This window comes from Lemur catta, chromosome 18 (genome assembly GCF_020740605.2).
Source record: "Lemur catta isolate mLemCat1 chromosome 18, mLemCat1.pri, whole genome shotgun sequence".
In the NCBI taxonomy this organism is placed as follows: domain Eukaryota; kingdom Metazoa; phylum Chordata; class Mammalia; order Primates; family Lemuridae; genus Lemur; species Lemur catta.
This window is the reverse complement of record NC_059145.1, coordinates 36,667,918-36,691,547: the sequence shown is the minus strand read 5'-3', so window position 1 is coordinate 36,691,547 and position 23,630 is coordinate 36,667,918. Positions and strand designations below refer to the sequence as shown.

At 37.3% G+C, this 23,630-nt stretch overlaps 1 protein-coding gene across 8 annotated transcripts in view; it reads right to left on the bottom strand.

Moving 5' to 3' along the window:
* Positions 1-23,630, bottom strand: part of NEK4 (NIMA related kinase 4) — a 36,133-nt gene that overhangs the window by 2,869 nt on the left and 9,634 nt on the right. For 4 of the 8 annotated variants that reach the window (XM_045530007.1, XM_045530011.1, XM_045530008.1 and 1 more), the window contains exons 7-14: positions 20,831-21,232; positions 15,321-15,470; positions 14,213-14,359; positions 13,691-13,757; positions 12,430-12,599; positions 10,841-10,929; positions 8,666-8,871; positions 8,072-8,205 (exon numbers count right to left, since the gene is read on the bottom strand). In XM_045530007.1, coding sequence (XP_045385963.1) covers positions 8,072-8,205; positions 8,666-8,871; positions 10,841-10,929; positions 12,430-12,599; positions 13,691-13,757; positions 14,213-14,359; positions 15,321-15,470; positions 20,831-21,232 — 1,365 coding nt within the window. The remainder of the gene's footprint in view (positions 1-8,071; positions 8,206-8,665; positions 8,872-10,840; positions 10,930-12,429; positions 12,600-13,690; positions 13,758-14,212; positions 14,360-15,320; positions 15,471-20,830; positions 21,233-23,630) is intronic. The other 4 variants (XM_045530009.1, XM_045530010.1, XM_045530013.1 and 1 more) reach the window with 4 other exon arrangements.

The window sequence follows — 23,630 nt, the reverse complement described above, 5'->3', positions numbered from 1 at the left end:
TAAAAGCTATTATTGGCCGGGCGCGGTGGCTCACACCTGTAATCCTAGCTCTGGGAGGCCGAGGCGGGTGGATCACTCAAGGTCAGGAGTTCGAGACCAGCCTGAGCAAGAGTGAGACCCCGTCTCTACTAAAAATAGAGGGAAATTATCTGGCCAACTAAAATATATATATACAAAAAATTAGCCAGGCATGGTGGCGCATGCCTGTAGTCCCAGCTACTAGGGAGGCTGAGGCAGTAGGATCGCTTGAGCCCAGGAGTTTGAGGTTGCTGTGAGCTAGGCTGATGCCACGGCACTCACTCTAGCCCAGGCAACAGAGCGAGACTCTGTTTCAAAAAAAAAAAAAAAAGCTATTATTATTGTAAAAATGATTTGTAATTGCACTTTTTGTTTTCTACTTTTTTTTTTTTTTTTTTTTTGAGACAGTCTTACTCTGTTGCCCTGGCTAGAGTGCCATGGCATCAGCCTAGCTCACAGCAACCTCCAACTCCAGGACTCAAGCGATCCTCTTGCATCAGCCTCCTGAGTAGCTGGGACTACAGGCATGTGCCACCATACTCAGCTAATTTTTTCTATTTTTAGTAGAGATGGGGTCTCACTCTTGCTTAAGCAGGTCTCGAACTCCTGAGCTCAAGCAATCCTCCTGCCCTGGCCTCTCACAGTGCTAGGATTACAGGCATGAGCCACAGTGACCGGCCCTTTCTACATTTTAGAGACTAATACATTTTTTTAAATTATTAGTCTAAAAGCTAATATTAGTATAACTTTGGTTTGTAGTTCACATTTTGTTATCTACATAATTGAAGAGACTAATGCATTTTTAAAAACCAATCAGTTCATGTTTTTGGATGCCCAATGTTAAAAGACATAATATTGTGACATCAATAACTGGAAGAGGTTGGGACAGAGCTGTTAAAAGAGTAGAGTTTTTGTGTGTTATTGAAGTTAAGCTGGTATAAATTCAAACTAAAGTGTTATAATTTTAGGATATTAAATATAACCCTCATGGTAACCACAAAGAAAATAGTTACAATATATACACAATACATATATATTTATATATAGAGAGAGAGAACTGAAATTTTTCACTACAAAAAAATCAACTAAACACAAAAGAAGGCAGTAATGGAGGACATAAGGAACAACAACTAAAAAAAAACTATAAGGCATACAGAAAACAAGTAGTAAAATTACAGAAGTTCTTTTCAGCAATTACTTTAAATATAAATGCATTAAACTTTCCAATTAAAAGATCCAGACTGGCACAATGGATTTTAAAAAAACAGATACAACCATATGCTGTCTACAAGAGACTTGAGATCCAGGGATATAAAAATGTTGAAAATGAAAAGACTGAAAAAGATATTCCACATAAATAGTAACAAAAAGAGAACAAGGATGGCTATACTTATATCAGACAAAACAGACTTTAAATTTTAAAAGGTTGTAAGAGACAAAGAAGGACACTGTATATTAATAAAAGGTTTAATATAACAAGAAGATAGAATAATTATAAACATTCATACTCCTAATAACAAACAGTAATAGTTGGAGACTATTATTACTATCAATTGCCCACTCTGAATAATGGATAGAACAATCTGGCAGAAGATATTTAAGGAAATAGAAGACTTAAACAATATAATAAACCAACTAGATTGTTGGACAGACATACAAAACACTTTACCCAAAAACAACAGAATACACATTCTTCTCAAGTGCACATGGGACATTCTCCAGGATAGACTATATGGTAGGCCACAAATTAAATCTCAATAGATTTTAAAAGACAGATATAACACAAAATATCTTCTCCAACCACAACACGATGAAATTAGAAATCATTAACAAGGAAAATTGGAAAATTCACAAATTTGTGGAAATTAAACAACACACTCTTAACCAATGTGTCAAAGAGGAAATCACAAGGAAGATAAGAAAAATACTTAGTGACAAGTGAAAATAAAAATACAGTATACCCAAACTTTTGGTATTCAGCAAAGTAGTGCTAAGGGGGGGATTTATAGGTGTACACAATTAACACATTGACTGCCACACTAGAAAAATTTTTTTCCCTGGGGCCACAGTGTTTTCTTAAAACAATTCTTTCTAATTTGTTATTTTTTACTGTTTTCTGTACGTGAGTTATATGCAACACAATCCATGTTTTTAGAATTAAATTATCAATATTAACTGTAACAATAAGAACATCAACAAGTAAGATTTCCATAAACTGCAAGGTTTTGCTTCACATGGCCCCAGGCTCAAAACTGGCCTGAGTTAAATACAATTCACATGGTACTCAATGTGTTAAATTAAAAAACAATGATCTCAAATCAACAACCTAACTTTACAACTTAAGGAACTAGAAAAAGAAGAACAAACTAAACCCAAAACAGAAGGAAGGAAATAATAAAGATTAGAGCTGAGATAAATAAAATAGAAAATAGAAAAATTAAGAAAATCAATGAAACCAAAAGTTGGGTTTGAAAGATATTAAAAATTAACAAACCTTTAGCTAGATTGACTAAGAAAAAATGAGAGAAGACTCGAATTACTAAAATCAGAAACTAAAATGGGGCTATTACTACCAGCTCTACAGAATTAAAAAGGATTATAAGAGAACTAACAACTGTACGTCAAAAATTACATAACCTAGATAAAACGGACAAATTCCTAGAAACATAAAACCTACCAGGACCAAATCACAAAGAAATAGCAAATCTGAATAGACCCATAACTAGCGTAAGGAAACTGAATCATTAATCAAAAACCTCCCAACAAGAAAAGGCCCTAGACCTGATGGCTTTGCTGGTGATGCTACCAAATGCTACCAAACATTTGGAGAGGAACTGATGCCAATCCTTCTCAAACTCTTACAGAGAGTTGAGGAGAAGGGAGCACTTTCTGGTTCATTTTATGAGGCTGGCAATGCCCTGGTGCTGCGGCCAGACAGAGACATTACAGGAAAAGAAAAATACATGCCAATAACCCTTATGAACATCAATTCAAAAATCTTCAACAAAATCTAGATGACTAAGGTTTTTTTCACCTGTGTTCAGGAGAAATATTGATTTGATATGTTTTCATGTAGTGTCCTTGCTGGGTTTTGGTATCAGGGTCTTGTGAGTTGGGAGGTATCCCCTCTTAAAATTTTCTGGAAGAATATGTGTAGAAGCAAGTTGAGAAGTGTTCTAAAAACAAAACAAACAAATGAATAACTAAAATAATTTGTGTAGGATTGGTATTATTTCTTTCTTAGATGGTTGGAAGAATTCACCAGTAAAGCCATCTGGGCATGGAACTTTCTTTGTGGGAAAGTTTTACTTTTTCTAGATGGTATGTTTAGGCTTTTTGTAAATGCTAGAGTAGTCAGATTCATAGAGACAGAAAGTAGAAAGGTGGTTACCAGGGGCTAGTGGGAGCAGGGAATGGGGAATTATTGTTTAATGGGTACAGAGTTTCAGTTTTACAAGATGAAAAAAGTTCTGAAGATGGATGGTGATGATAGTTGAACAACAATGTGAATGTACTTAATCCCACTGAACTATACACTTAAAAATAGATAAAATGGTAAATTTTAGGTTGCACATATTTTCCTACAATTTTTAAAAAGTATATATGTTGGTGACCCTATAACATATAGAAATGTAATATATTTACCAATAACAAAACAAAGGAGGTAGGTGGGACCAAAGCTGTATTAGGTTACAGAAATGACTCCCGATGGTAAACTGAATCCACAGGAACAAATGCAGAGATCCAGAAATTATAAATAAGAAGGTTGTGATAGCAAAATCTACAAATATGCTTTCTTTCCTTTCTTCTCTCATCTTCTTTAAGACACATAAAATTATATAAAGTAATAATTATAGTAATGTAACATTGGTTTTATAACATTTATAGGCATGATATGTATAACGATAATATAACAATAAAGGGTCCGGGCACAGTGGCACATGCCTGTAGTCCCAGCTACTCGGGAGGCTGAGGCAGGAGGATTGCGTGAGCCCAGGAGTTTGAGGTTGCTGTGAGCTAGGCTGACGCCACGGCACTCTAGCCTGAGCAACAGAGTGAGACTCTGTCTCAAAACAAAACAAACAAAAAAACAACAAAGGGATAAAGGGAAAAGGAGTAACATTTCTACATCTCACTGAAATTAAGTTAGTATAAATTTGAAGCTGACTCTGACAAGTTAAGATGTACTTGGTAAGCCTTAGAGCAACCACTAAGGAAATAACTAAAAAATATATAGTTAAAAAGTCATTAATTAAAATGCTAATTAGAATATATTCACTGAATGAAAATAAAGCAGAAATACAGAACAAAAAGACATTAGACATATACAAAATAAAAGTAAACTGTCAGCTATAAATCTCACTGTATCAATAACAACATTAAATGTGAACGGTTTAAATAATCCAATCAAAAGGCAGAGATCATTAGAATGGATAAGAAAATAAGATCCAATATATGCTGTCTACAGGACACACACATTTAATTCAAAAACACAAACAGATTGAAAATAAAAAAAATGGAAAATGATATATCATACAAACAGCAATCACAAGAAAGCTATACTAATATCAGACAAAAAAGACTTTAAAACAAAAAAAATGTCACTATATATAAAGAGGAACGTGTTATAATGATAAAAGGTCAATCCCTTAGGAAAATATAACAATTATACACATATATGCACCTAATCAGAGCACCAAAATATATGAAGCAAAACCTAAAATGAAGGGAGAAATAAACAATACAACAATAATAGTTGGAGACACCCATACCTCACTTTAAATAATGGGTAAAACAACTAGGCAGAAGATCAATAAGGAAATAGAAGATTTGAATACTATAAACAAACTAGACCTAATAGACGTCTATAAATATTCCACACAGTGACATCAAAATATACATTCTTCTGGGGGGGGAGGGGAACAAGGGCAATATTCGTAACCTAAACATTTGTACCCCCATAATATGCTGAAATAAGAAAATTATATATCTATACATTCTTCTAAGTGCATAAGGAACATTCTCCAGGTTAGATCATATGGTAGGCCATAAAACAGAGCTGAATAACTTCAAAAGAATAGAATGTATGTTCTCCAACCACAATGAAACATAATTAGAAATCATTAACAGAGAGAAATTGGGGAAACTCACAAATATTTGGAAATTAAACCACAGATTCCCAAATAACAAACCTTACAGAAATAAAAAAATTTTTTTTTTTTTTTTTTTGAGACAGCGTCTCACTTTTTTGCCTGGGCTAGAGTGAGTGCCGTGGCATCAGCCTAGCTCACAGCAACCTCAAACTCCTGGGCTTAAGCGATCCTACTGCCTCAGCCTCCCTAGTAGCTGGGACTACAGGCATGTGCCACCATGCCCGGCTAATTTTTGCTATATATATTTTAGTTGGCCAGATAATTTCTTTCTATTTTTTTAGTAGAGACAGGGTCTCGCTCTTGCTCAGGCTGGTCTCGAACTCCTGACCTTGAGCGATCCACCCGCCTCGGCCTCCCAGAGTGCTAGGATTACAGGCATGAGCCACCGCGCCCGGCCTAGAAATAAAAAATATTATAAAAGAATACTATGAACAATTATGTGCCAGTTAGATAACTTAGAGGAAGTAGAAAAAATCCTAGAAAGATAAAAACAACTCACTCAAGAAGAAACAGATAATCTTACTATAACAAGAAAAGACACTGAATTCATGGCCAAAAGAAAAAACTACCCACAAAGAAAAGCCCAGGCCCAGATGCCTTCACTGGTGAATTCTATCAAACATTCTGAGAATTATATCAATTCTTTACTAACTGTTCCAAAAATAGAAGATGAGGGAGCACTCCAACAGTCAATCTATGAGGCCAGTCTTACTCTGATAATAAAACCAAAGACATCACAAGAAAAAAAAAACTAAAGACAATATCTCATATGAATATGGACACAAAAATCCTTAAGAATAATACTAGAAATCTGAGTGCAGCTGCATATAAGAAGTATAAATCATGATCAAGTAAGATTTATCCCAGGAATACAAGGTTAGTTTAACATCCAAAAATCAATTAATGGAATATACCATTATCAACAGAATAAAAACAAAAACCACACAATCATATAAATAGAAAGTACTTGACAAATTCCTTTTCATGATTAAAAAAAAAAAAGTCAACAAACCAGAAATATAATAGAAGGGAACTTCCTAAACCTGACAAAGGGCATCCATGAAAACCCCAGAGCTACCATCATAATTAATGGTAAAAGAATGGATGTTTTCCCTTTAAGAAACAACACAAGGATGTCTACTCTTGCCACTTCTAATCAACATTGTCCTGGCGGTTTTAGCCAGGGAAATTAGGCTAGAAAAAGATGTAAAAGGCATCCAGATTGGAAAGCAAAACTAACTCTATTCACAGATGACACGATCTTCTATGTAAAAAATCTTATGGAGCCCACATACCAAAAAAAAGGCTATTAAACTAAATAAATGAGTTCAGCAAGGTTGTAGAAGATTAATATTTTAAAAAATCAAATGTATTTCTATGCATTCCAGTGAACAACACAAAGTGAATGTAAGAATATTCCAGCTGGGCACAGTGGCTCATGCCTGTAATCCCAGCACTTTAGGAGGCCAAGGAAGGAAGATCACTTGAGGCCAGGAGTTTGAGACCAGCCTGGGCAACATAGTGAGATGCCATCCAACAAAAAAGAAATTTTTTTAATTAGCTGGATGTAGTAGCATGTGGCTATAGTCTAGCTACTCAGGAGGCTGAGGTAGGAGGATCGCTTGAGCCCAAGAATTCGAGGTTACAGTGAGCTTACTGTCATACCACTGCACTCCAGCCTAGGTTACAGTGTGAGACCCTTTCTCTAAAAAAAAAAAAAAAAGAAAGAAAGAAAGAAAGAGAAAGAAAGAAAATTCTAATTATAATACCATCAAAAAGAATAAAATATTTAAGAATAAATTTAACAAGAGTAGTACAAAATATATACCCTGAACACTACAAAACATTGTTGAAAGAAATTAAAGATCTAAAATAAATGGAAAATCATCTTATGTTCATGGATCAGAAGACTTAATATTGTTTAGATAGCAATACTCCTCAAATAGATCTATAGGTTCAACGAAATCACTATTAGAATCCCCTCCCTATCATGCAAGTGTGGTAGGGAAAAAAACACCAATAATTAAAAGATAAATAACCCAATTTAAAAATGGGCAAAGAAATTGATAGACATTTCTCCAAAGAAAACATACAGGAGTATATAAAAGTTGCTCAACATCATTATTCATCAGGGAAATGCAAATCAAAACTACAGTACCATTCAGACCCACTAGGATGGCTATAATCACATAGTCAGATAATAACGTGTTGGCAAGGATGTGGAGAAATTAGAACCTTTTACACTGCTGGTAGGAATGTAAAATAGTGCAGCCACTTTGGAACATATAAGTTTCTCAAAATGTTTAAATGTAAAGTTACTACATGATCAACCAATCCCACTCCTAGAGAACTGAATCCACACAAAAATTTTCATGTGAGTGTTCACAGCAGCATTATTCATAATAGCCAAAAAGTGGAAACCACCCAAATCTCCATCGGCTGATGAATAAACAAAATCCATGCAATGGAATATTATTTGGCCATATAAAGGAATGAAGTACTAATACATGCTACATTACAACATGGATGAATCTTGAAGACATTACACTCAGTGAAAGAAGCAAATCACCAAAAAAATACTTTTTTTTATCACTCCATTTAGATGAATTGTCCAGAATAGGCAAATCTATGGAGATAGAAGTATTACTGGTTGCTTAGGGGTGGGAGACTTAGGGGACAATGGGGAATGACTGCTAATGGGTACAGGGTTTCTTTGGGGGTTCATGAAAATGTTCTAACATTTATTGTGGTAATGATTATACATCTCTGTGAATATATTAAAAACCATTGACTTGTATACTTTAAATAAGTGAATTATATGCTATGTGAATTATATTTCAAAAGGTTGTTTAAAAAATTCTATAACATGAGCAGCCTGACACTGCTAATGGAATACTCACCTCTCTCTCCAATTCATCCTCCTCTTCCAAAATATCATACACCTGCTCTAAAAGCTGAACCCCAAGGCCCCGAATTACATCAGCTCTCAAAACTTCAACTATTCTCTTGATCTTTTCAGAACCTGGCACAATAGCTAAAAAGCAATAACAAAGACAAGGAAAAATAACCACTTTCACCACTATACCAATTACAACACAATTTTTCAAAAAAATCTTAAGATTCTTTTCCCTTTGACAAGAGTTTGATTTAATGACTTCATTTATATTTTAATGACTAAAAATTTATATATAAACTTGAGCTTTGTATCTCCCTACTACCACTACCACCTCCTAAACCTAAATAAACCACAACTAACTTGAAGAAAATCCACATGAAAAATCTCAAACATTTATTTATTTACATTTATTTTTAAAAATCAATTTTCATGCAACTTTTCAGGAATACATCTCTTGCATAAAATAAGATATACCTTTTATGGAGATATCCAAAGGAAATAATAAAAATACCAAAAAAATATACAGGCATTAGCTCCTTGACACATTTCTGCAAAAAACACATGCTCCCAGCTTACTGTAAAGAAATAAACTGATCACCTGAAGGTAGCTCTTCAAAATGGAGTTCATCTGCCTCTTCTGCAACTTTCCCATGAAGTATCAGTGTGTCCTGATATTTCCTATGAAGTTTAAATTCTGACACTGGATTTGGTACCGGGAAGTCATCACAGCTCTCTTTAGAATCCAGTTTCAGGGTCTGAGTCATCAATTGCACCAATGCACTCATTTCATTTGTATGACCTTTTCTGAAAAATAAAAAAAAAATTCCTTTGTTATTTAATTGGCTTCATGAGAATTTGTCATTAAAAATTAGATACAAAATGACCTTTAGGGAGTTCTGCTGCCAAATGCCCAAGTAAACACCTACAGACTGACCCTCAACAACTATACACTGTGGACAAAATGCAAAAATCAACTATGTGAAGGCTGGCCAGGCGCAGTGGCTCACGCCTGTAATCCTAGCACTCTGGGAGGCCGAGGCAGGAGAACTGCTTGAGGTCAGGAGTTTGAGACCAGCCTGAGCAAGAGTGAGACCCTGTCTCTCCTAAAAATAGAAAAAATTAACTGGGCGTGGAAACGCGTGCCTGTAGTCCCAGCTACTTGGGAGGCTGAGGCAGGAGGATCACTTGAGCCCAGGAGTTTGAGGTTGCTGTGAGCTAGGCTGATGCCACGGCACTCCAGCCCAGACAACAGAGTGAGACTCTGCCCCCGCCACCCCCCCCAAAAAAACTATGTGAAGGCAATGGAGAATATACAAAATCCGTAGGCAGATCTTGGAAAGAAGTCAACACCTCTAAACCTAAGGGCGGGCCATAGGCAGATCAGAGTTCACGACAACCACTGCCTCTGGAAAGTGAGAGAGGAATCTTGGAAAGGAGAGAGCCTGAAAGAAACAGTCCTAGATTCTATGTACAAATTCTGCCCAACCATTTCCAAGTAACTTAACTACACCCAAGTACAAAGCTCAAGAATATTTAAAGAAACAAAAAGTACCAGCCCCAGCCCAGGCATGGTGGCTCACAACTCTGATCCTAGCACTCTGGGAGGCTGAGGTGGGAGGATCGCGTGAGCTCAGGAGTTCAAGACCAGCCTGAGCAAGAGCAAGCCTAGACTCTACTTAAAAAAAAAAAATCAGCCCCAATGAGGTAAAATAAGTGTCTAGCAACCAGTCAAAAATTATCAGACAGGCAAAGAATCAGGAAAATATCACACATTTGTGAAGAGAAAGAAATCAGTTAATAGAAACAGACCCAAACTACTGAGCTCAAGCAATCCTCCTGCCTTGGCCTCCAGAGTAGCTGAGACTACAGGCATGTGCCATCATGCCTGGCTATTTTTTTCTATTTTTTGTAGAGACGGTGTCTCACTCTTGCTCAGGCAAGTCCTTAATTCCTGGCCGCAATCAGTCCTCCTGCCTCGGCCTCCCAGCGTGCTAGGATTACAGGCATGAGCCACTGTGCCAGGCCCATGGATAGGATTAAAAGATTAGATATTGCAGAAGAAAAGATTAGTGAATTCAAAGATATATAGCAATAGAATCTATGAAATATGGAACAGAGCAAAAAAGTAAAACAAATAAACAGAGAATCAGTGAGTTGTGGGACAACTTTAAGCAGTCTACTATATATGTAATTGGAATCTCGAAGATAACAGGAAAAAGTCCAAAAAAAAGTGTGAAGAAATAATGGCCAAGCTGGGCACAGTGGCTCACACCTGTAATCTCAGCTACTCAGGAGCTGAGGCATAAGGATCACTTGAGGCCAGAAGTTTAAGACAAGCCTGGGCAACATAGCAAGATCTTGTCTCTTAAAAATATTTTTAAAAATTAGCCAGGCATGGTGGCATGCACCTGTAGTCTCAGCTACTCAGGAGGCTGAGCCAGGATTGCTTGAATCTATGAGTTTGAGACCAGCCTGGACAATATAGCAACACCCCATCTCAAAACAAACAAACAAAAAAAAAAAAAAAACAGAAAATGGCCAAAATTTTTCTAAATCCGATGAGAACTATAAATCTACAGATCTAAGAAGACATTCTATAAGAGTTCTGAATGAAAATCAGATGTGTTCGTAGAGGAGACATTTTTAGCTCTAGCATATACCATGAACATTATCAATGAGAATACTACAGGTCTGAATACTACTATAAATAGACATTTACGATTAATTCAAACAGAAATAGTTTATAAAGGGAGACAGAAAAACAAGAACTTACCCTTCCTTGGAATCCCCATCTGACTTATCAGTTGAACTTGTAGAAGAACTTAACTCATCCTCAGACAGACAATGAATCGGTTTCCTTTCCTATTAATATTTGGAAGAAACATGATTCTACATGACAACCAGAATGTAACAGTCGAAAGAGTCTTAGATGAAATGACCAGAAACAATGTGCTCCTAGATGCAATTCTGAGGAGAAACTAACAAATACCCAAATGATATCCCGGTTCACCCATGAAGTTCACAAGGAGGTTCGAGGAATATCAAGGTGAAGTTCTACAAAGGCCCTGCAGAGTCTCAATTGTGAAGAAATTTCCTTTTCAGTGGAGAGTGATCATTAGTTCTAGTATTTCAACTCCTAAGTAGAGAGTTTGTCCCATAAAGAATATTGGTATTTTAAACTAGCTCGAATGCCACCTAAATCAAGGCAATCTCAGTTTGCTCTTAAGTGAGACTGTTAAAGTGCTTTAAAGTGGTTCCCAACCTTTTTGGCACCAGGGCCCAGTTTCATGGAAGACAATTTTTCCACAGTCCAGGTTGGGGGTGGTGTGCAGAGCTCAGGCAGTGATGTGAGCAATGGGGAGAGGCTGTAAATACAGATGAAACTTTGCTGGCTCACCCACCACTCACCTCCTGCTGTGTGCTCCTCCTTCCTAAGTTTCATGGAAGACAATTTTTCCTTGGACGGGGCAGGGAGGTGGGGATATCGGAGCTCTGTGGCCCAGTCCCTAATAGGCCAAGGACCAATACCGGTCCACAGCCCAGGGGTTGGGGACCGCAGCTTTAAAGGATTATCTGATACAATTACACACAAATCTTACAACCCTGGCAAATGGAGAGGGCAGCCTCCATTAGTGAAATAGCTAAATGATGCTGTTAAACAAACAAACTTTCATTACTTTCAAAGGTCAGGAAAAATTAATCCCCAGGGTATTATATAGAGAGGAGAACACGGGTGGGAAACCTTGCAACTACTCATTTAGCCATCAGACGGTGGCCATACGTCATCCATAGATGAGAATGTAAACTATTGACACAGATAGGAAACTGAGGCATGATTATTAAGTGAGACTAAAATCTGGTCACATAGGTATACTGGTATCACAGCAGAATAAGCAAAGTGTTGCACAATGGAAGCCCTTGGGAAGTCTCATTTTATTTGATTTTATTTCATTTTGAGACAAGTCTCACTCTGTCACCCTGGCTAGAGGGCAGTGGCGTCACAGTATCTCACTGCAACCTCAAACTCCTGGGCTCAAGCGATCCTCCTGCCTTAGCCTCCTGAGTAGCTGGGACTATAGACAGGTGCCATGAAACGTGACTAATTTTTCTATTTTTAGTAGAGACAGGGTCTCGCTCTTGCTCAGGCTGGGGGAAGTCTCATTTTAAAGACCACCTAAGAAATATTTTTAACCAGGATGCCAGTTGTTTACAAGAGTGTCTAAAAAAATTATTTGCTTAATAGGTCAAACACAATCCTTTTAATTATGATTTACCAGTTCCCTCCTTTATCAAGAGTGAAATGATTTAACTTAAGCCAGCCCTGTCCCAGAAATAAACAGAGCGGACATTTGTAACATTTACTTTAATAGCCTTGTCAGATGTAGACATGTCCACCTTTTCCTTCACGAGTGTGTCATGCACCTGAGCAATGCTGCAGTCAGAGGAGAATCGTCGGGCAGGAGCAGGCTGGCCTTCCTCCTGTGGTTTCCCTGGCTCTGCTGCACTCACAGAAGCTCTCCTCACTGAAGAGCCTGAAAAAGCAAACATCCCCAGCAGTTGTTTGTGTTGGGCTGGCCTCAACCGAAGAGGGCTTTGCACTGGGTATGGAAGATACCCCGACAAGGGCCAGCCCTGAAGTAACATAAACAGTATAGTCATCATCACTCTGGTGTCTGAAACCCAGCTGAAATCGTAGCTCTGGTTCTACCAGCTTGGTGACCTTGGGCAAGTTACTTAACCCCTCAGAGCCTCAGTTTCCTCAGCTGCAAAACTGAGATAATGCTACCTACCTTTGGCAGTTATTGTAAATATGAAATGAGGTAATACCTTTAAGATGTTTACCACAATGCTTGAATACTGGTCAGCATTCAATAAATGGAAACTGCTAGTACTATCTTTAGATAACAGTAATAGGAATGATCACAGCCCTCATCCCATGGCAGCACCATTCCTCCAGCTTCCTCTATTCCTGAGAAGAGAGCACTTTACCAACCAGTAGACTCTGGACATGGAAACAAGTTAAATACTCACTTGATTTCCAGTCTGAAATCTCCCAGGAGTTACTGCCACTCAAAGCCCTCTTGTTTTCTTTTTAATATTCTGTATTAATAGACGGTATGTCCCAGATTCAACAGTCTATGATGATTTCTTAAAAGGCTCAACTAAGAAATTTAAAAAACTCTTCCAAATCGATTTGCCAAATGGATTACTACTGCTTGAAAGTCTTCTTTTTTTCTTTTCTTTTTTTGAGACAGGGTCTTGCTCTGTTGCCCGGGCTAGAGTGCAGTAGCATCATCATAGCTCACCGAAACCTCAGACTCCTAGCTTCAAGCCATCCTGCTGCCTCAGCCTCCCGAGTTGCTGGGACTATAGATGTGTGACACCACACCTAGATAATTTTAAAAAATTGTTTGTAGAGATGGGGTCTATGTTGCTCAGGCTGGTCTAAAACTCCTGGCCTCAAGTGATTCTCCCATCTCGGCCTCCCAAAGTGCCAGGATTACAGGCATGAATCACTGCTCCTGACCCTGAAAATCTTAACACCTCACAATCAGTACTAATGCTTACATCCATGAGCCACAGCAATAGCTGCCGATAAGATGAAGAAAAGAGTTCAGCTTACCTGAGGGGAACATCTCTTCCTGTGACTGTTTTAGTCGCCTCCTCTCTCTGGCTGATAATGGTCGATCCTTTTAAAGAAGGTCACAGAGTCATTTCCATTCCTACTCACTATTCTTATAACACCTACAATGCATGATGTATCATTCCGCATGAAAAAAAAGGCCTTGCACTGACATTTAGAAGAGTGTCCATTGGAAACCAGTCCACATTAGAGTTATAGCTACTAGCAAGAAATGATCATGGCCCTCATTTCTAGGAGGTACTTATTTTTTGGAAGGGCAAATGGAGACTTTCACATTTCCTACAGTCAGAATCTACTTGATCTCTTTGACTAACTAGAAGTGACCATCCCTGACACCATTTCAATCAAAGCTTCTGCTGAGAATCACACATCTATCCCTTCCAGTGTTTGGCAAGAAGCAGGGATAAGACATTTCAATTTAAAACTTCACAATATACATAGGATTTTAGAATCAAAAGGCTTTATAAGGTTTTAAAAAACTCAACATACACTCCCACAAACCTTTGATGAGGACATCTCACTGGTCCTTGAACTGCTCACAGACCCAGTGATCATGCTACTTTGGTTTTCAGCATCCTTTTGTGTAGGCACTATATCCACTTTTCCAACAATGGGATGAGAAGGCAAAAGTTGAGGTGACTCGTGGAACTTAAATAATTAAAAAAGAGGGGGAGATTATCAGTTTCACATATAGCCACCTCCAGAGTTTCCCTGTCTGTAGGTTCCCTATGTATTTTGTCAGTCATTTGCTCTTAAGAACTTCAAAATATTGCATTTTGGAAAGAGAATCTGCCAAAAGTAAATCACCACCTAAGAAGTTTATGGAGACGGTGCCTGTGAAAGTTACTTCAAGAAATGAGGTGTCGGCCGGGTGCGGTGGCTCACGCCTGTAATCCTAGCACTCTGGGAGGCCGAGGCGGGCAGATTGTTTGAGCTCAGGAGTTCGAGACCAGCCTGAGCAAGAGCAAGACCCTGTCTGTACTAAAAATAGAAAAGAAATTATACGGACAGCTAAAAACATATATATATATATATATATATATATATATATATATATATATATATATATATATATATATATAGAAAAAATTAGCCAGGCATGCTGGTACATGCCTGTAGTCCCAGCTACTCGGGAGGCTGAGGCAGGAGGATTGCAAGAGCCCAGGAGTTTGAGGCTGCTGTGAGCTAGGCTGATACCACGGCACTCACTCTAGCCCAGGCAACAGAGTGAGACTCTATCTCAAAAAAAAAAAAAAAGAAAGAAATGAGGTGTCAACATGATTTTGTGCAGAAGATGAGGGAAGAACTGTTCACCAGTATAATATAGAAGGGGTCAAAGATTACCCTCATTAGCCTGCTCTTTTAACTCTCAAAATGATCTGCCCATCTTTGCTGGGGAAGATAAAATCTTTCCTCTGCTTCCAGCTCCACTGATATTTGAAAACTGATATTTAGCATCTTGCCATTGCCACCCTTCTCCATATGTTCCTTTCATTTTCTTATGTGTCTTTTTGGCAACTCTTAATCATTCTAAATAGAAATCAAGCTTCCCAAAGTCTATCTCCCAAACAGCAGCGCAATGAATTACTGCAAAGAGATCTCCACCAACCTGTCTCTTTCCCCTGCTGTGCTCAGTCTGTTCTCTTTTCTTCTGCCGTCGCTGTCGAGACAGGGAAGGTTCAGACCCAGAGCTGTGTGGCTGTAAACCTGAGTGGATTCTGCCCTGTTTTTCTTTAATACACTCACCAGCAACTTGGTCCTTAAAAATAACAAAATGAAACAAACATACCAAAAAAAACCCCACAGAATAATGAAATAGTCTTTTGAACTTCCAAATGGCCGAACCCTCCATATCTACTTCTTTTTTTTCTTCTCCTCCTCCAGTACTTTTAAAATGGTAAATGAAAATGAGAAGGAGGAATAGTCTTTCTCAAATTAATGCTTATTTGCAGTGCTGACAGCCAAAAACAGAATGCTGATATCAGTTATCTAAATGTTCTGGCTTTCTTTGTCTTCTTCTAAATAAAAATAATTATTTTAATTAAATTACTCAACTCCTGATTAGCCTTAAACTACTCATGTTTGATTCAGGTTTTTTTTTAATCTCTTCATAACTTTTAATAGGTTTTCCATTCTGAAAATGAACAAATGTCCAAAATGAACTCCAATTTAATATACATTTGCTTTCTAAGTAAACATCAGTTATTTGGATATACCCTTAAGAACACAAAGAAAAGAACATTGAGTTTAGATGTTAGATGGAGTTAGGAGTTAGATGGAGTCTCATGGGAGAAACTTAATCTTCCTGAGCCCAGTTTCCTCATCTAAAACTGGGTTTAATGCCCCCTATACATGGTATTACTATCTGAGAATTAGCTGAGATGATACACTAAAAGTACTTAGGACTATATCTAGCATATATTAGATGGTCAAAGAATGAGAACTATTGGTAGCACATTACCTTTTAAGTTATAAAGATCACCAGGGACTTAGTATTTTATTTGGATAGATGGTTTTAAAACTAATGCATATCAAACATTAAAATAAAATAGATTCTTCCTTGCATTCACTCATTCATTCACTCACTTATTCAGAGTTGGGGGTCTCACTATGTTGCCTCACTATGTAGGCTGGTTTTGAACTCCTGGGCTCAAGCAATCCTCCTGTCTGAGCCTCCTGAATAACTGGGACTACACACACGTGCTACTGTACCTGCCAGATTTTTGCATCTATTTTTACCAATTTTTAACTATCAGAATAGTCAGGTTTTCAAGTATAAGGACACTGGTAATTGAATATCATTCAATCAACACATTTTTATCAAGAATCTACTATGTGGAACATTTTAGAAAGAAAAATGAACAATGTGATAGTAATACAAGGTAAAATTGCCACCATCTAATAGCCATTATCATTTTGGTTTTTTTTAGAGATGGGGTCTCGCTCTTGCTCAAGCTGGTCGTGAACTCCTGACATCAAGCGATCCTCCAGCCTTGGCCTCCCAGAGTGCTAGGATTACAGCCATGAGCCATGGAGACCGGCCCTTAACAGCTTATCATTAAGACATTTTCTTTTTTTGAAACGCAGTCTCACTTTGTTGCCCTGGCTAGAATGCAGTGGTGTCATCATAGCTCACTGCAACTTCACATTCTTGGGCTCAAGTGATCCTCCTGCCTCAACCTCCCGAGGAGCTGGGACTACAGGTGTGTACCACCACACCCAGGTAATTTTTCCATTTTTTGTAGAGACAGGGTCTTGCTCTTGCTCAGGCTGGTCTCAAACTCCTGAGCTCAAGTGATCCTCTTGTCTCAGCTTCCAAGAGTGCTATGATTACAGGTGTGAGCCACCTTGCCCAGCCAAGACAACATTTTTATATCTCTGGCAAACACAAAACCATAGGTAAAATAACTTGTAAATTTATTCTTCTAAGAGTATACCCAATATGGGATGTAAAATATGGTAAATGATTAATTTTACAATATTATTACATAATAATCTAGCTAAACAAGGAGACCAAGAAAACACACAACAAATGATCCAATTCTGAAGAGGAAAATAAATGTTTCTCTACTGGTAATAAGTATGGAATATTCAAAATAAAACTTAGTTAATATGTACAAGAATGATAGGAACAATTGAAGAGCTTCTCCATGAAATCCAATTGGTCCTAAAAAAGTTCATCCACTTTTATGAAGAAGAAAACAAAAATAAAAACAAAAGATAGAGGAAATGCTAGACATGAAATTCTATCAAACAAACAAAAAAGCCTGCTCTAAAAAGCCTGGTGTAAGAAAACAGATTCAATCATGAACAAAACAAAGATGTCCACTCTCACCACTTCTATTCAACACTGTACTGGAGGTTTTAGCCAATGCAATTTGGTAAGAAAAAGAAATAAAGGGATTCCAGATTGGAAAAGAATAAGTAAAACTATTGTCTCTGTTCACAGATGACATGATCTTGTATTCAGAAAATCCTAAAGAGTTCACTTAAAAAAAATTATTTGAAGGCCAGGCGCAGTAGTTCACACCTGTAATCTCAGCACTCTAGGAGGCCAAGGCAGGTGGATTATTTGAGCTCAGGAGTTCGAGACCAGCCTGAGCAAGAGCGAGACTCCATCTCTACTAAAAAAAATAGAAAGAAATTATATGGACAACTAAAAAATATATATAGAAAAAATTAGCTGGGCATGGTGGTGCATGCCTATAGTCCCAGCTACTCGGGAGGCTGAGGCAGGAGGATTGCTTGAGCCCAGGAGTTTGAGGTTGCTGTGAGCTAGGCTGACGCCACGGCACTCTAGCCTGGGCAACAGAGTGAGACTCTGTCTCAAAAAAATAAAAAAAATAATAAAAATAAAAAATAAATAAATTATTTGAACCAATAAATGAGTTCAGCAAGGTTACAGAATAAAAGATCAATATTAAAAAAATCAATTATATTTCTATACACTAGCAATGAACAATCCGGAAATGAAATTATGAAAACAATTCCATTTGCAATAGCATCAAAAAGAATAAAATACTTAGAAACAATTTCAACAAACTAAGTTCAAGACTTGTACAATGAAAACAACAAACATCACTGTAAGAAATTAAAGAACAGGACAGGTGTGATGGCTCATGTCTGTAATCCTAGCACTTTGGGAGGCCAAGGTGGGAGGATTACTTAAGGTCAGGAGTTCTAGTCTTTCCTGAGCAAGAGCAAGATCCCATCCCTACAAAAAATAGAAAAATTAGCCAGGCACGGTGGCACTCGCGTATAATCCCAGCTACTCGGGAGGCTGAGGCAGAAGGATCACTTGAGCCCAGGAATTTGAGGTTGCAGTGAGCTATGATGACGCCACTTCACTCTAGCCAGGGCAACAGAATGAGATATTGTCTCAAAAAAAAAAAAAAAAGAGAGAGAGAGAAAGAAATTAAAGAAGACCTAAACAAATAGAAAGACATCCCATATTCATGGATTCATGGATTGGGGGACTTATATATTAAGATAGCAATATTCTGCAAATGATCTACAGATTCAAAGCGATCCCTATCAAAATCCCAGCATTTTTTGCAAAAACTGACAAGCTGATTTGAAAATTCACATAGAAATGTAGAGGACCGAAAACAGCTAAAACAATATTGAAAAATAAGAATAAAGTTGGCAGACTCATACTTCCCAATTTCAACACTTACTACAAAGCTACAGTAATCAAGACAATGTGTTATTAAGATAGACATATAGATCAATGGTACAGAATTGAAAACCTAGAAATAAATCCTTACACTTTCAGTTTATTGATTTTCTACAGGGTACCAAGATAATCCAATGGGAAAAGAATAATTTTTTCAACAAATGGTGCTAAGACAACTGGATATTCACATACAACAGAGTGAAGTTGTATCTCTTCCTCACATCATATACAAAAATTAACTCAAAATAGATCACAGACCTAAATGTAAGAGTTAAAACTGTATATGCCTAAAAGAAAACATGACATTACAAGCGCAAGTGACAAAAGGAAAAAAATAGACATAATTGGATTTCATCAAAATTTTAAAACTTTTGTGTTTCAAAGGACATCATCAAGAAAGTGAAAAAACAATTTACAGAATGGGAGACAATTTTTTCTTTTTTTTCTTTTTATTTATTTATTTATTTTTTTTTTTTGAGACGGAGTCTCACTCTGTTGCCCAGGCTAGAGTGCCGTGGCGTCAGCCTAGCTCACAGCAACCTCAAACTCCTGGGCTCAAGCAATCCTACTGCCTCAGCCCCCTGAGTAGCTGGGATTACAGGCATGTGCCACCATGCCTGGCTAATTTTCTCTCTATATATATTTTAGTTGTCCAGATAATTTCTTTCTATTTTTAGTAGAGATAGGGTCTCACTCTTCCTCAGGCTGGTCTCGAACTCCTGACCTCAAGCGATCCTCCCGCCTCAGCCTCCTAGAATGCTAGGATTACAGGCGTGAGCCACTGTGCCTGGCCCTTTTTTTTTTTTTTTTTAGAGTTGGGGCCTTGCTCTGTCATCCAGGCTAAAGTACAGAGATGCAATCATAGCTCATCACAGCCTCAAACTCCTGGGCTCAAGTGACCCTCCTGTCTCAGCCTCCTAGCTGGCTGGGACTACAGATGCATGCCACCATATCCAGCTATTTTTTTTAGTTTTATGTTTTTAAAGCTGGGGTCTCACTATGCTATCCAGGCTATTTTGAACTCCTAGCCTCAAGTGATCCTCCCACCGCAGCCTTCCAAGGTAGTGGAGTTACAGAAATGAGCCACTGCACTTGCCTGGAGACAACATTTTCAAATGCTGTGTCTAATGAGGAACTGGTATCTAGAATAGATACTCTTACAATTCAATAATAAAAAGATAAACCAATTAAAAATTAGCAAAGGATCTGAACAGATTATTTCTCCAAAGGAGGTACACAAATTGCCAAAAAGCATATAAAATGATGCTCAACATCATTAGTCATTAGGGAGATGCAAATCAAAGCCACTTCACACCTACTAGGATGGCTATGATCAAAATGATGGACAATAACAAGTGTTGGCAAGGATGTAGAGAAACTGAGACCCTCATATATTGTTGGTAGAAGTAAAATGATACAGTTGCTTTGGAAAACAGTTTTGTAGCTCCTCAAAAAGTTATACACAGAGTTACCATATGACCCAGCAATTCAACTCCTAGGTATATACCCAACAAAACTGAAAACATAAGTCCACACGAAAACTTGGACATGAACATTCACAGCAGCATTACCCACAGTAGCCAAAAAGTGGAAATAACTCAAATATTCATCAACTGATGAATGGATAAATATTATATATACATACAGTGGAAATTATATTGACAATAAAGAAGAATAAAATGCTTCGTACATGCTACACCATAGATAAATCTTTTGCCAGGGGTTAGGGCAAAATAAAGGGGGAATGGAGAATGACTGCTATTGGGTACTGGGTTTCTTTACACAGTGATGAAAATATTCTTCTGTTTAAACTGTTACACAGAATAACTGATTTCCCTAAAATGACAACTAAAGCATAATCAAACAACATGACCCACATTTTTATAATAGTACTTTCCAGTCTTCTCTCTGAAACCAGTATTTTGTGTGTACGTATCACTCACCTGGTCCTTTGGGTTTTGGTCTTTGTTTAGAAGCTGCAAAGGCTTCACTGGTTCATTCTTTGCCCCAGTGACGTCAGAGGACCACGTAGGAATCAGGATTTCAGGTTGAGCACTGGACTTAGTGATATCCTGTAGTGTCTCCTGCTTCACTTGAGAAATATTGCATTTACCTTCTAACTCATTAGAGGCATCTAAGTGTCTTGGTTGATTCTCTCGAACTAAGCTGTCACTCGTTGAGGGCCTCCCTTCTGCAGGTAAGATGTCAATATTTACCCTACTGATCGTGGCTAGTGACTCTGCAATATTGCTCAAGTCTGGTTTGTAGGTGTGGCCTTTCACACTAGCAGACTTCAAGGGACCAATGACCATGGGTTTTTCCTGGGACAAACATTTGTCTTCACCCTGAATGAAAACGTGTTTCTAAATTATTATAGCACTCTTCATATCATATATAAAAATTAACTCAAAATGCAACAACAGGCTCCCCAAAAAGTTAAACACAGAATTTCCATATGACCCAACAATTCCATTCCTAGGTATATACTCCACAGAACCGAAAGCAGGGCGTCAAACAGATATTTGTGCACCAAAGTTTATAGCAGCATTATTCAAAATAAGCAAAAGGTAGGAACAACCCAAATGTCTATCAGCAGACGAATGGAGAAACAAAATGTGGTATGTATAATACATACAATGGAATATTACTAACCCATAAAAAGGAATGAAGTTCTGATACATGCTATAACATGCATGAACCCTGAAAACATGCAAAGTGAAATAAGCCAGACATAAAAAGACAAATATTGTATGATTCCACTTATATAACATACATAAAATAGCCAAATTCATAGAGACAGAAAATAGATGAGAGGTTACCAGGGCCTGAGGATAGAGAGAATACAGAGTTATTGCCCAGTGGGTACAGCGTTTCTGTTTAGAACGATGAAAGAGTTTTAGAAGATAGTGGTGATAGTTGTATGACATTGTGACTATAATTAAGGATACTGAATTATATACTTAAAAATGGTTAAAATGTGACCAAGTGGGATTTATTCCTGGAAAGCAAGGATGGCTATGCTCTAGTTGTCATTTTAGGGAAATCAATTATTCCGTGTATCAGTTTAAACAGAAGAATATTTTCATCACTGTGAAAAGAAACTCAGTACCCAATAATAGACATTCTCCATTCTCCCTTCCCCTCAACCCCTGGCAACACTTGTTCCCGCTGGATTTGCCTATTCTGAGGCAAGTGAAAATCAATCAATGTAACAGACCACATGAACAGAATGAAGGAAAAAAAACAAATGATCATCCCAATCAACACAGAAAAAGTATTTGACAAAATTCAACACCCTTTCATGATAAAAAAATTTCAATAATCTTGGAATAGAAGAAAACTATCTCAACATGATAAAAGTCATATATGAAACACCCACAGTGAACGTTATACTTAATAGTAAAAGACTAAAAGTTTTTCCTCCAAGATCAAAAACAAAGCAATGATGCCTACTTTTGCCACTTCTACTCAATATAGAATAGGAAGTTCTAGCCAGAGCCATTAGGCAATAAAAAGAAATAAAAGGAATCAAAATTTAAAGGGAAGAAGTAAAATTATCTGTTTATAGATGATATGATCTTATATGTAGAAAATCCTGAAGATTACATACACAAAAAATGTGAGAACTAACAAATTTAGCAAAGTAGCACAAAAATCAGTTCCTTTTTTTTTTTTTTTAAAGAGACAGGGTCTCACTCTGTCGCCGAGGCTGGAGTGCAATGGTGCAATCACAGCTCACTGTAGCCTCGAACTCCTAGGCTAAGCGATTCTCCTGCCTCAGCCTCCTGAGGAGCTGGGACTACAGGCATGTACCACCATGACTAACCAGCTAATTTTTTAAATTTTTTTTAGAGATAAGGTCTTGCTATATTGCCCAAGCTGGTCTTGAACTTCTGGCCTCAAGCAATCCTCTTACCTCAGTCTCCCAAAGTGCTGGGATTACAAATGTGAGCCACCATGCCTTGCCTCATTTGCATTTTTATACACTAACAATCAATAACCTGAAAAGTAAATTATAAAAACAATTCCATTTACAATAGCATGAAAAAGAATAAATATTTAGGAATTAACAAAAAAGTGAAAGACTTATACAATGAAAACTATAAAACATTGCTGAAAGAAATTAAAGACAACATAAATGAATGTACATACATTCACTTTCATGGATAGGAGGACTTAACACCGTTAAGATGTCAATATTACCCAGAGCAATCTATAGGTTCAATGTAATCCCTATCAAAATCGTAATGACTTTTCTGCAGAAACAGAAAAATCCATCCTAAAATTCACATGGAATCTCAAGAGACCCAAATAGCCCAATCTTGAAAAGGAAAAATAGATGGAGGACTCATACTTCCAATGTGTATTTTGCCACATTAAAAAAAATTAAAAATAAAAAAATGGATTAACAACCTAAATAAAAGAGCTAAAATTATAAAATTGTTAGAAGAAAACATAGCCACAAACCTTCAAAATATTGGATTAGTCACGGGATTCTTAGATATGACATCAAACACACAAACAACAAAAGAAAAAAATAGATAAATAAGAAAATATACATTAAAAATTTTTTAAAAAAAGAAAGTGAGGACAACCTACAGAACAGAGAAAATATTTTCAAATAATATATCTGATAAGAGTCTGATACCTGGAACATAGAAAGAACTCTTACAATTTATAATCTCAGCACTTTGGGAGGCTAAAGCAGGACGATCACTTGAAGCCAGAAGTTTGAGACCAGCT